At 42.0% G+C, this 12,346-nt stretch overlaps 1 protein-coding gene across 6 annotated transcripts in view; it reads left to right on the top strand.

Annotated features, from left to right (window-relative positions):
* Nucleotides 1-12,346, top strand: part of IARS1 (isoleucyl-tRNA synthetase 1) — a 94,346-nt gene that overhangs the window by 67,293 nt on the left and 14,707 nt on the right. For all 6 annotated transcript variants that reach the window (XM_064432251.1, XM_064432248.1, XM_064432246.1 and 3 more), the window contains exons 22-30: nucleotides 2,084-2,175; nucleotides 2,512-2,589; nucleotides 2,975-3,096; nucleotides 5,634-5,736; nucleotides 5,918-6,001; nucleotides 9,800-9,974; nucleotides 10,883-10,986; nucleotides 11,267-11,362; nucleotides 12,157-12,333. In XM_064432251.1, coding sequence (XP_064288321.1) covers nucleotides 2,084-2,175; nucleotides 2,512-2,589; nucleotides 2,975-3,096; nucleotides 5,634-5,736; nucleotides 5,918-6,001; nucleotides 9,800-9,974; nucleotides 10,883-10,986; nucleotides 11,267-11,362; nucleotides 12,157-12,333 — 1,031 coding nt within the window. The remainder of the gene's footprint in view (nucleotides 1-2,083; nucleotides 2,176-2,511; nucleotides 2,590-2,974; nucleotides 3,097-5,633; nucleotides 5,737-5,917; nucleotides 6,002-9,799; nucleotides 9,975-10,882; nucleotides 10,987-11,266; nucleotides 11,363-12,156; nucleotides 12,334-12,346) is intronic.

Below are 12,346 nucleotides of genomic sequence, written 5' to 3'. Positions count from 1 at the left end.
TTTGTTTCACTTCAAGTAGGAAAAATGTTAGGAAGAGACAAGGGAAGATTATAATGGTGACTGATACTATCAAATACTCAATAAAGTAGATAAATAAAAAGATAAATTCCTGCAGCTGGAGGTCATGGGGTGTAAGAACACACGGGTTTGAAACTGGCAGTGCTGAGGAGACCCCAGTGACCAGGGAAATGCTGCAGCTGGCTCTGCTTCTTCCATTTCATCCAGTGTCTTTTAGAGTGGAGCTGAACTTTACACCCAGCTCCTGCCTCTGGAAAAATGTTTCCATTAAGCCCAAGTTATGGTAATTCTGCCCCAGTTTCTGCTGGCACTTGGAGAGGTGGCAGTGTCAGCCCAGGTGGGGTCAGTGTGGGATTGACCTCACTGCATGGGCTGAGGGGCAGGGAAGGGGTTCAGCTTCTGCCCCCTCCAACTCTGGGGTGCTTGGGGGAGCCTGGAAAAACTCCAGAGAGGGGGAAGAGCTCTCTGCTGCTCCTGCATGGGGAGAGTTTTGCCTTCCAGGAGTGGGTGCAGCTGGAGAAGAGGAAGCCCAGCCCCATTCCCAAAATTCCTGGAAAATGGCACAAGTTATTGTGTTGAAACCTGATGTGTTTCAGGGATGTTAAAATTCTGTATTAAAAAAGCTGGAGAAGAGGAGGCCCATCCCCATTCCCAATATTCAAGGAAAATGCCACAAGTTACATTGTGTAGAAACCTGATGTTTCAGGGGTGTTAAAGTTCTGTATTAAAAATCAATAAGCCTTGTTAGGTTTTTATTTTCTACTAAAGTTCCCAATACAAGCACTTATTTTAGTAAAACATCTTTTCTCCTAATGACTGAAATGAAAAGAAGTGTGTAGTGTCTCCATGTACATCCATGGCCTTTTCCTGAGTCACAAAAAAGCAGATTTCACAATTTAGTCACAGCTGTTGAGAACAGAAATGCATTTTTCCAGGCTAATACTGTATTTGTTGTTAAAGATACACTGTCCCTGAAGGGTGGGATTTTTAATTATTTAAAATTTTGTTTATAACAGGCCTCCTAACTAAGTAATGCATAGCTAGAGGAAAGGTTAGGATTTTTTAGAAATACAAGTTCTCCTATAAATAATGTCTTCCCCACCATGGTGTGGGGAAGACATTATTTATAGGAGAACTTGTATTTCTAAAATCTTCTGGGCATTTCCTTTTTAGGTTTAAATCCCCATTCTTTGCCTTTAAAAACACTTCTGCTCTACAAAACACAGTGAAAAGTGTGGTGGAGCTTTTAAAGCCAAGATCCATTCTACTCAGTAGCTGGTTGATTAATGAAACTTCAGAATGGAGCTCAAGAAGCTCTTGGCTTTTAGGGAAGTTAAATACAAGTTTTTGCTTAGCAAATTGAGTCCTGTGTAAGGTCTGTCCCCCTTATCCCCCAGTTTTCTCAGGAACAGCTGAAATTTGTTTCTCTGTTGCATAGTGATGTTGGGAATGACCTTGGTGCTGGCAGCTTTCCATGATTTCACTTACACAGAACTTGAAAATACTGTTTATCTCTTACCTCATCAGTCTTGCTGCTACTTCACATTTTAGCTTACCCTGTTACTTAGAAAACTAGTGAAAAACTGTAATTAATTCAGGGAGACTTGGTTGAAGTAGGTGTCTCATTTTAAATCTGCTGAGCAAAAGGAGGAAGTGTTGGCAGTAATTAAGAAAATTTCATTTTCTGGTTCTGCAATAATTTCTATTCAAGTTGCAGTGCCTTGGCTGTGTTTGCAGCATGTGCAAATGGAGGATTTGCCCAATCCCTTGCCATTAATAGTCTCTTATCCACTATCCTCTTTACCAGTCAGATAAAAGCATAAGGCTCCCATAATGTCTGTTTGTGTGGGATTAGGGAAGCAGTTTGGGAGGGGGAATGTGTTTGTCTTGAGCATGAGAGCGATGCTGTGCATATTCAAAATACAGCTGTAAAATGATCAATATTTAGTCACTTTTTGGAGCTTTCTGCTGTGTTTAACACCAGGGCTGTAAAGGATGATGTGGTTTCTAAGTGAGGAGCTTGCAGAGGGCAGATTTGACCTGCAGGACCCATTTTCCCTTGCAGCTTACAGGCTGTACACGGTGGTGCCCCGGCTGGTGAAGTTTGTGGATGTTCTGACCAACTGGTACGTCAGAATGAACCGCAGGAGGCTCAAGGTAGGGACCAGCTGCTGCACTCCTGCCCTGGCAGCAAAGTCCTGGCAGTCCCTGGCAGTGGCATTCATGGCAGCTCCACACAACATCTTGGCTTTAAATGCTGTCACTTTCTGCCTGAGAGTGGCACAAAAATTAAATGTTCTCTCTCCTCTCTGCTTGGTGGGGAAAACCAACCAAAATGCCCAATAATTCTATTGCACTTTGCTGAGTGGAATTGACCAAAGTTCATACAGTTTGGAAAACAAGTGTTTTGTATTATGGTAAACTTTTGAAGCCTGTTGAAGAGCATTTCCTGATCCTAAACTGGCTATTTTTCCTGGTGAATTCTTCATTTAGGGCGAGAATGGGACTGAGGACTGCATTATGGCCTTGGAAACTTTGTTTAGTGTCTTATTCTCCATGTGCAGACTCATGGTAAGGGAATTACACCCCATCCTCAATAACACTAAAGCAGTTAATACAAAATCATCTTTGTGTAGCACAGTCCATTTTCCATCTTTGCCTTTGATTTGCTTATCTGGCCCATGGTAGTAAACAGAAGGCCTGTATCACCTTATTGATAAGGACACTTCATAATTTCTTCCCTGATGCCCAAAAATAACATTTAAATATCAGGCAGGAGGTGAATAAGTAGTCTGAATTCCATTATTTATTTCAGTCTGCATTTTGAATAACATCCCAGTTGCAGACACTGTGTAAGCATTGTTTTTGCTGAACTGCCCTTATGTAATTCATGGTATTACTGATTGATAATGTCCAAGCAATAAAGGAAAGCTGGTGATTGAATGCAACATTACAGGCACCATATACTCCATTTATCACTGAGCTGATGTACCAGAATCTGAAAACACTCATTGATCCAGCCTCGGTCCAGGAGAAGAACACTGAGAGCATTCACTACCTCATGCTCCCCCAAGTCAGGTAAGAGGCAGCTCTTAAGGGCAAAATTGGGGTTTGGTTTTGTTTTTTTTTTTTAATTTCACTTGTGTTTAAAACTGCATAACAAGAAACCAGACTGCTTTAATAATGTAAATATTCCTTTGTCTCTGAAAATCTTTAGGATGCTAGTGAACGTGTTCTTTTCTATGAGCACAGAATGTTTATATTTTGATTAAGAACTGATCAATTTTAGTCTCTTTGCTGTAGGAGAACATTTCCCTTGCAGTACACTTCACACTCCACCCTCAATTTTAGCTGAGAATTTTCCCTCCATATTTAGGCAGTAGATTTGTGTTAGCTTAAAGGACTGGAGATTGGAAGGAAAGCAATTAGGAGGAATGCATGTTCCCAATTCATAATATTTTCTTATGGTGGGCAGTAATATCCTTTTTTACTTCTCAGAGTGTTTGTTGGCTTAAAGCTGTAGTGCCTAACTGTGAAAGGCCCTGAAGGATCAGAGAGATCACTGGTATTGCAGTGGATTTAGTTCCTGCAGCACTGTCTTCTCTGGGTATCCAAAAATAAGAGAAAAAACTTCCCTTCAGTGTTGCAGCTCAGTGTGAAAACCCTCAAGGACAGGAGACCTGACCTTGATACTTTCCAGTTTAAAAATTTAAGCCTTCTCTAATGGTGTATCTTTTTATGGCTGCTGCATGCTTTGAGGAGGGTGTATGGTCTTTGTGAGAGCTTTAATAGTGAGAGTTACTGCAACAGGGAGCTGGAGATTGACATAATGATGGTGCTGATTTTCTGTTCCCTGGGCAAGTGCTGTGAAGAATATGTAATCAAGGAATGCCACCCTCATCAGGGAGCTGCCAGGATTAGGTTTGGGCTCCTGTGGAAGGGAGTCAGGGAAGGATGGGGAGCTGTTTGCAGGGGCTCAGTTCAGGCATGGGCGTAGCACGAGCATTTAAAAGTGGCTTAGTCACTCTTCACTGCAGTTAATGCTGACTTGCTGCTGCATCATGCAAATGTGGGATGTATTTGAGGCTTGCACCACTTTTCTCTGTATTGCATTTTGTTTGGGTTTTGGTCTGTTACTAGTCTGTGGAATGTATTGAATCCCTGTGTATCAGTTATTCCTTTGTCCCAGAGGAAAAAGCCTTTTCAAATCCAGAGTATTGTTGGAGTTTCACCTGGAGTTGCAAAGCACTTCACTGCATTTACTTTGAAAGTTTTCTGACACAGCATAAGGACAATATTGTCAATTAATAGGAAGAGAGATTTTTGGATGCAGTTAGAGAAAATACCACTTTACCAGTATGGGGAGTGCAGATAAAGCTGAAGGACTTGGGCAATGCCACAGCTGAGCTTGACTCAACACCTGTGTTAAGACCCCACTGAGGTCATGCTTGGTTGCTCAGTGTCTGAACACAGATGGGCTGCATTAAATTTTGTGGATTTGCATTCAGTCTTTGAAAAATACTCTCATGTTGGGGCTCTGCAGTCTTGTTCAGTGATACTGAAACAGTGTCACATAATCCTGTAAGAAGCTTTCTGGGAACAAAATATTCCATCTTGTAATTTCCACGTTTCCAAGTTGTTGGAGGATCATCCTCAAGGACTGGCTTTTGGAAGAACAAAAGCTTCAAAAGAGGTAGAACCAGCTCAAAGCCTTAATGTTGCAATGGGCATATTTCAGCTTTAAGTTTTGCTTCACCAGCTCTGTTTTTCTGGCCAGTCCTTACTGGAATTGTGCTTTTCATCCCAGTACTTCTGCTCCTTAGATTACAGCAAGTATCTGTGTTCATTTAATTTTATTCATATCTGTCTTTTTAACCAATACCTCTGTTCTTGCTTTGATACCTGAGTGGTTTTAAAGGAGCTGCCCAATTAGTGCATCTACTCAACAAATCAGGAGAAACACATTTTCAGAACATTTCACTGCTTGTACATTTGAATCAGGATGTAAATGTCAATTGCCACCAAAAAAAGGCCAAAAATTCAACCCCAATCCTCTCTCCACCCCACCCCCCAAAAAAAACCCCAAAAGGCAAAAAAACCCCCAACCCTGCCTAGCCTCAAAATGGAAGGGTGTTAAAATTTTTGAGCCCAGAAAGATACTAAAACTCTAAAACATGAAGCTCAAATATCTGCAGTTTCTGGAAGAGGGGATAAATTGAGATCCACTGAATTGTTGTTACAGGGAATTCATTGTTGCTATAAGTACCCTATTTATAATATCTTTCTGCATCTTCTTATGATATTATTAATGTAAATTGTATTTTTTATTGGCTATTACTAAAATAGGTTGTATGACTCAATCCTCTGCACCTTGTGAGAGGTGCTAACAAAAGAGGTAAAAATAGCTCTGCTATTTGTTTTCAGCAAGTTATTTCCTCCTCATCTTCTCCACAAAGAGAGAGGAAAAGCCTGTTTGTTCATTTTTCAAATTGCCCCAACCAGGGCATAATTGAGCCTGTTGCAGGAAATGTCAGAGAAGGGGGTAAAATGTTTTCCATCTGCTCAAAGAGATGTGATGAAAATGCAGCAATTATAATGTTTCCTTTCTAATCTAGGGAGGATCTCATCGACAAAAAAATTGAAAGTGCCGTTTCTTGTTTGCAGTCTGTGATTGAGCTGGGGCGAGTGATCAGAGACAGAAAAACCATCCCAGTCAAGGTTAGAACTCCTCACATCTCCTGTCATGCCTTGGGAATGTGTAACAGCTTTGTAACTTTGGGATTAACCTGGGGAAACTGAATAGTTAATTTTCTGGTGTGGTTTTTTTTTTTTTTTTTTTTTTTTTTTTTTGTTTTGTTTTGTTTTGTTTTGTTTTTGGTTTTTTTTTTTTTTTCCCCAGTACCCTTTGAAAGAAGTAGTAGTTATCCACCAGGATCCAGAGGCTCTGGAAAACATCAGGTCTTTAGAGAAGTATGTACTCGAGGTAAGAACATCATGTTTAAGGGGATTGTGTCTGTTGGTTCCCTGAACAACCTCCCCTGTTGACCATATTAACAACTCAAAGGTGAAATGAATTTCCAGGAGAGCTGCAATGAAAGGGGTGTCAGTGGGTCATGTGCCAAAGGCAGTTTAGTGTTGAGAAATACTTAATCCTACAAACTGACCACACTGGACTGAGAGGCTGTTAGAATCTGACCTGTTTGCATTCTCTAAAGCCATGAAATCCATCGTCGAGGATCAGTGGCACCAAATTAGTGTTCTGTTCCCACTGAGCACTGGCAGTACAGGATCTGAGGGGGTTTTCCCTTGTGCAGAAATGGTGTGTCCATTTCTGTGCCTGTTCATTATCCTGTGCCTGTTCTTGGCAGATTAAGGATCCCTTCTTCCCTTCAGTGAAGCATCTGTAGCAGCACATTTGCTCATGTGCCTAAAATATGCCATCCTGTTGTGGTTGAAGTTGCCATTGTCAAGGTCAGCTGCTTTACCTTGACAAAGAGAAATGTGCATCTTCCCAAAGAGGATCAGCTCACCTCACTTGTCTTGCTGAGGGCAGCCATGTCAGTCAGGGAATTTAGGAGATGAAGCACAGGAGGGACTCTGAAACTTGTGGTACATGTAATTCCAGCAATTTAACCTTTCGCAAGCCTTAATACACATCTGTGAAAATATCTAAAAATTCTGCTGGGGGAATGAGCACTGGCTCAGGAAGTCACAGCTCAGTGCACAGGACCTCTACATCAGTGCTTGCTTTTAGTTACTGTGGGAGTTAAATACCTAAGAATTATTCACTAGAGGAATTTTAATTTAAAAAATAGTAATTGATTTGCAAGTGGGACTGTAAAGCTTTTCTGTCATGTTAACTAATTGATTATTGCTCTTAGACTTGGCAGTTATGATCCCTCGCTTCAGAATTGCTGTTATTATTAATTATAATAATTTCAATATCTGAGTCTCTTCAACAGCAGAATTCTGTGAAATTTAGGCTAATGTCTGTCCCATTTTTTTGATCTGAAAAATGGATTTTAAATTCTAGAGAATCTAGTTTTAAGGAAGATGAGGTTTGCTTCCGCAAATTACTTCCAAAAGAGTAGTTGCAAGAATTTGTTGTCAGTTTCTACAGCTAATGAAAGGTAACAAAAGAAGCTAACAATTTTTAAATTATTACATAATTGGATTGTACATTAGTATGTTTTGATTTGTATTCCTTTGCTACTGCAGACAAAAGTGTCTCTTCTGGAGAGACGAGTTAAAACAAACTCATATGCCTTTGTGGAAGCACAGACACAAAGTACTGTCTATTGTCCTAGTTTTATTATGTGTCTTAAAATTCAACAAGCTGCTGCTGGAGCTTAGTGTGTGTTTTATTGTACTGCATGGCAATCAATCCTGTTGTTTACTGGATGGTGCAGAGCTAAAGAGGTCAATGATTACAGGCAGGCTGGGCAGCATTGCTTGGGCTGCATTTGCAGCTTTGTTCATCAACCTCCTGTCTATTCAGAGCTTTAGAACCTTCAGTGATTGCCAGGACTAAATTTGCAGATGCCAGAGGTAATGGGTAAGGAGAATTACACCGTTTAATTTCGTGTAGTTGCTGACAAAAGAATGGGAAAAATATACTTGTCAATTCCTCAGAAATTTCATTCATCGCTTTTGCAGAAGGAGCTGTAGTCTTTGATCTGCAGTGCTCCTCTCTCATCTTCAGAACACAGCAAGTCATTTAAATAAATGGATTTTAATATTAGAACTTGCCAGATTATAGAGTTGTCATGCAAAAATAGCCAAGCTCACGAAATGAAATAAACCCAGAAGGCTTTTAGCAACTGGACACAGTTGCATTTTATTCATTTCTATTTGAGGCCTTTTACAAGCCTGGGTCAGGACTTTTCTTCCCAGCTGCTTCCAGGGAAAGATTTTCTTTGTGTAAATTTGACTCTGTGCACAGTCAGAATCTTGTTTCCATCCAACCTTTGTATTTCCTCCAGCCCCCAGCCCTGTGCAGGGCTGCTGTAAAACAGAAAATTGACTTCTCCATCAAACCCAGGCACCGAGCCTGTGACAGGGCTGAATTATCTGACAGGAGCTGTGGCTGGGGGGCCCAGCAGTTTTTCATTTCTTACACTGTTACATAATGAGTACTTATTTTTCTTTTTAGGCTGGCTGCTTAGAGAGCTCAGCCCAGCTGAAGCACAGCATTTCTGACATTTCTGTCTCTGTTCTGAGGACTGGGCATAGCTGGGGCACATGGCACCAGCTAAAGGCTCTTGTATGTTCAGGCATTCCATGTTCAGCTCTTCAGCTGGTCATGGGAAGGGCTGGTTGCCTCAGTATGTCCCCATGAGACTTGAAAGATGTGTTAAGGAGCTAATTTTGAGTAATTAGGAAGATAAAATTAAGAATTATTTTAAGTCAGAGCTCTGAGACTGGTGTAAACAGACCTAAGATACAGATTTGCCTGTTTTTCTAAGACTCATTCTGGGTTTTTAAATGGATAATGTGTACAAAAGAATGATTTCCTAATCTAATTAGTACAGAAAACTTGTCCTGATGGGGTTGGCTTCTCTGATTTATCTAATCAGGCCCAAAGTAATTTTTCAATTTGTGCTATTTTTTTGATTATTATTTCTTTTCCCCCACGAGGTTGTCATTTACAACACATGGGCTCATTTCCAGCAGCACCCCATTGAAACTGAATTTCTGAAGTGCGTAATTTTCATTAGATTTCCTAAAAGATGTATTAAATAAAATTAGATTCAGTTGTGTTCTTGGCTCCTCATGTCAGTAGGACTTCCTAGGGAATTAGGCTGCAGCTCAGAGGTTGTATTTAAGCATTATTTCTCAATCCAAATGTTTGGCTACTTGCTAGTCCTGTCATGCTGATGCTGCCATTTACTTCTGCTTCCTAAATGCCTTGGAGCAGCTTGTTTGCCAAGTGCACCTGGTGATGCTGTAGGATGGTGATAGGAGCTCTCACCACCATCCAGTGGGCATTAAACACCAAATGCTCCAAGTATTGGGCAGCCTGGCAGACAGAACCTGCAGTGAAATGTACGTGCAGGTCTGTGCCTCATGTTTTCCAACCCCAGCCATATTCCCGTTCAGCTCTCTTCTCTCCAAAGAGTTCCAGCCTTGTCTTCCCTCATATGAAAACAACATTGTCCTCTCAATCAGTTGTGTAAAACTTCCCACAGCACCACTATGTCCCCTTTAGATATGGGAACAAAATCCACATGTACAACTCAGAAAAATGGGCACACACCTTTTTGCAGTGTCTGGGGCCCCTCCTAAAGTCCATGCAGGTTTTAGAAAGCTGTGTTGGCTGCAGGACACAGCCAGAAGCTGTGGTTTTTTGTGCAGTGAGGAGCTGGAATGAAAAGGTAAGAAGGACATAAAATGAGGCCATTTTGTACAACCTCAGCCGCAAAATGGTTGGTTATGATTTCCTGGCTCTGTGTGTTCTGAAAGGACTGTTCCAGTAGAATTTTCTCTCCTGAGCTCTGCCAGGCTGTTGGCTCCACCACAGCACACAGAGGGAAGGGGTTTAGGTCTTGGGCAGCTGTGAGGGGGAAATCAAAAGGGCTGATTTGAGGGGAGAGCTGCCTCCTAATAACAAAGAACACCCTGGAGGCTGAGGGTGGGCATGGGCTCTGCTGCTGAAGGTGGGCTCAGGGCTGGGTTTGTTTGCTCTCCCAATGACTCGGTCCACAAACAAAGAGAGACAAACCTTGCACCTTGACACGTGCCGCGTCCTGCCGCTGAGCTGCTGTGCTGTGTGTCCCTGCAGGAGCTGAACGTGCGGGCGCTGACGCTGTCGGCGGACAAGGGCAGGTACGGCGTGCGGCTGCGGGCCGAGCCCGAGCACACCGTGCTGGGCCGCCGCCTCAAGGGCGCCTTCAAGCCCCTCATGGCTGCCATCAAGGAGCTCAGCAGCGAGCAGCTGGAGAGGTTCCAGGAGACAGGTCTGTAGTGGGACAGACCCCTCAAGGGTGGCAGGGTGTCTTTCTGTGGGCTCAGGGGAGCTTAAGGCCTGCTTGACTCTTCTTATCCCTCTTCAGCTGTTACAGGAAGGAAATTTGCGTTTATTATTTCTGGGGTTTTTTGGCAAGAAAAGTTTAGAAATGGTCGTGGACACTGAGTTTGAACTGTTCTGTTAAACTGTTCCTTCCTGTCAGAGGAGGTTTAGGGTTGATAATAGGAAAAAGTTCTTCCCCAGAGGGTGTCGAGCACTGTCCAGGTTCCTCAGGGAATGGTCACAGCCCTGAGGCTGCCAGAGCTCCGGGAGAGTTTGGACAGCGCTGCCAGGGATGCACAGGGTGGGATTGTAGGAGTGTCTGTGAAGGATTTGGACCCATTGATCCCTGTGAGTTTCTTCCAGCTCAGGATGTTCTCTGATTTTAAGTGCTACTGTAAAGCCAAGATGAAGCAGAGAATAAGCTTTCTGTGAGACTGAATCAGATTGGAACTGAGTATTTGGGCAGTAGCTTTTATTCTAAAAGCATTCCTTCGATTCTGTGGTTACAAGTGGGTGTGAATTTTGCAGCTATATCTGTTTAGCAAACTGCTTAAATAGAAATTTGGAGTTGGTGGAGTATACAGGTTATTTTTAAGTTTTATTCCATTCAGATGGTTCCACTGCTGAAGTGCCTGTGTTTTAGTGAGCTCTGCTGCCTGGAGAAGTTCTTGTGTGAAAAACGGAAATGTGGGATAATTCACTGCTGTATACCAGTGGTTAACTGCTGTTTGACTGCATTGCCAATATATGCATTGCACATATTTTAAGACTGATACTTGGTTAAAGCTTTCTGAATTTAAAATTGGGGGTTTCACTTGGATGGTAAGAGATGCTTTCTATCTGCCAACCCTGCAGGCAGCATTGTTGTGGAAGGACATGAGCTCCACGGGGAAGATCTCCGTCTCATGTATCAGATGACAGAGGGATCTTCTCAGTTTGAGGCACACTCTGATGCTCAGGTATTTTATTGGTTGTTTCCTCTCTTTCTTCTTTTTGATTAAGGGGGGAGTTCCTCAGGAAGCAGTCGGAAAATGTTGAGGTAAAAGCTGTCTTGGATTTGTTAGTTCAGGTAGTTCAGCACATTGCAGGAGTGTGTCAATCCTGGAGGTGTTCAATGCTCTCTCCATCTATTTTGTACACGAGGAGCTCTCTAAAAGGCATCCTGAGCTTCTGACTGTGTTACTTCCACCTTGTTTCCAGTTTATCACCTGTTCATCAGTGTTTTGTGCGTTTGCTCAGGTTTTGGTGCTGCTGGATGTGACCCCAGACCAGTCCATGGTGGATGAAGGAGTGGCCCGGGAAGTGATCAATCGCATCCAGAAGCTTCGCAAGAAGGTGGGCAGTCAGTGGGATGGGACAAGGCATTTCCATTCCCTTTCCAGCAGCCTGGGCAATGTGCAGAGACTGCATTTTTAATTAAACATGAAGCCCTGTGTCATTTACTCCTCATGTATGGCTTTCTGATTGGATTCCCTTGCAAGAGCTCTGAAGGACGTGTAGAGAAAATTTTCATGGGACGTGTTATTTTGGAAAAGATCAGTGCAGTTAAGGCTGCATAAATCACAGACTCATAGAAAAATGTGGATTGGAAAGGACCTTTCTTCAGCAGAAGACTGAAAAACTACAATTTTTTACCAAAACAGATATTTTTTACATATATGTATTAAAAAAAATCTGTGTAGATTTTACACACACACGCACACACACACATATATATATATACACACCTATATAGTGTTTTTTAGAATATATATACATATCCACACCTATGTAGATTAATATATGTTAATGTTTTTTACATATATAAAACTTTATTTCTGTATAAAATATAACCAGGAAGGATTGTGGCCATGAAAACTCTCCCATGTGTTACTGGATTTAAATTCAGTTCTGTAATGACATAAAGCCATGATTTATTTTCACTATAATGAATATCAATATACTTAATCTTGCCTGAACTCCCATGATTTAAGGTTCTTGGTGTTTTTGTAGAACGATTGTTTTCTTCTAAGTCTTTTGTGGAAGCTTTTAACAACTGCTTAATAATTACCTTTTTTTTTTAACTTGACAAGTATTGCTCTCTTGGTGTGTGGTTTTGCTGTCAGTAATGGTGTCTGTGTGTCCTGCAGAGGAACCTGGTCCCCACAGATGAGATCACAGTGTACTACAGGGCCCTGCCAGAGGGGGAATACCTGGACACTGTCATCCAGCAGCACGCTGAGTTCATTTTTGCCACAATAAAGGCAGACCTGAAGCCTTACCCGGTGCCTACCTCAAAGGAAGTTCTCATCCAGGAAACAACCCAAGTAAGGAGGAAAA

This window comes from Passer domesticus, chromosome 9 (assembly GCF_036417665.1).
Source record: "Passer domesticus isolate bPasDom1 chromosome 9, bPasDom1.hap1, whole genome shotgun sequence".
NCBI classification, from domain to species: Eukaryota; Metazoa; Chordata; class Aves; order Passeriformes; family Passeridae; genus Passer; species Passer domesticus.
The sequence above is the reverse complement of the archived record's forward strand: the minus strand, read 5'-3'. Positions and strand labels throughout refer to the sequence as shown.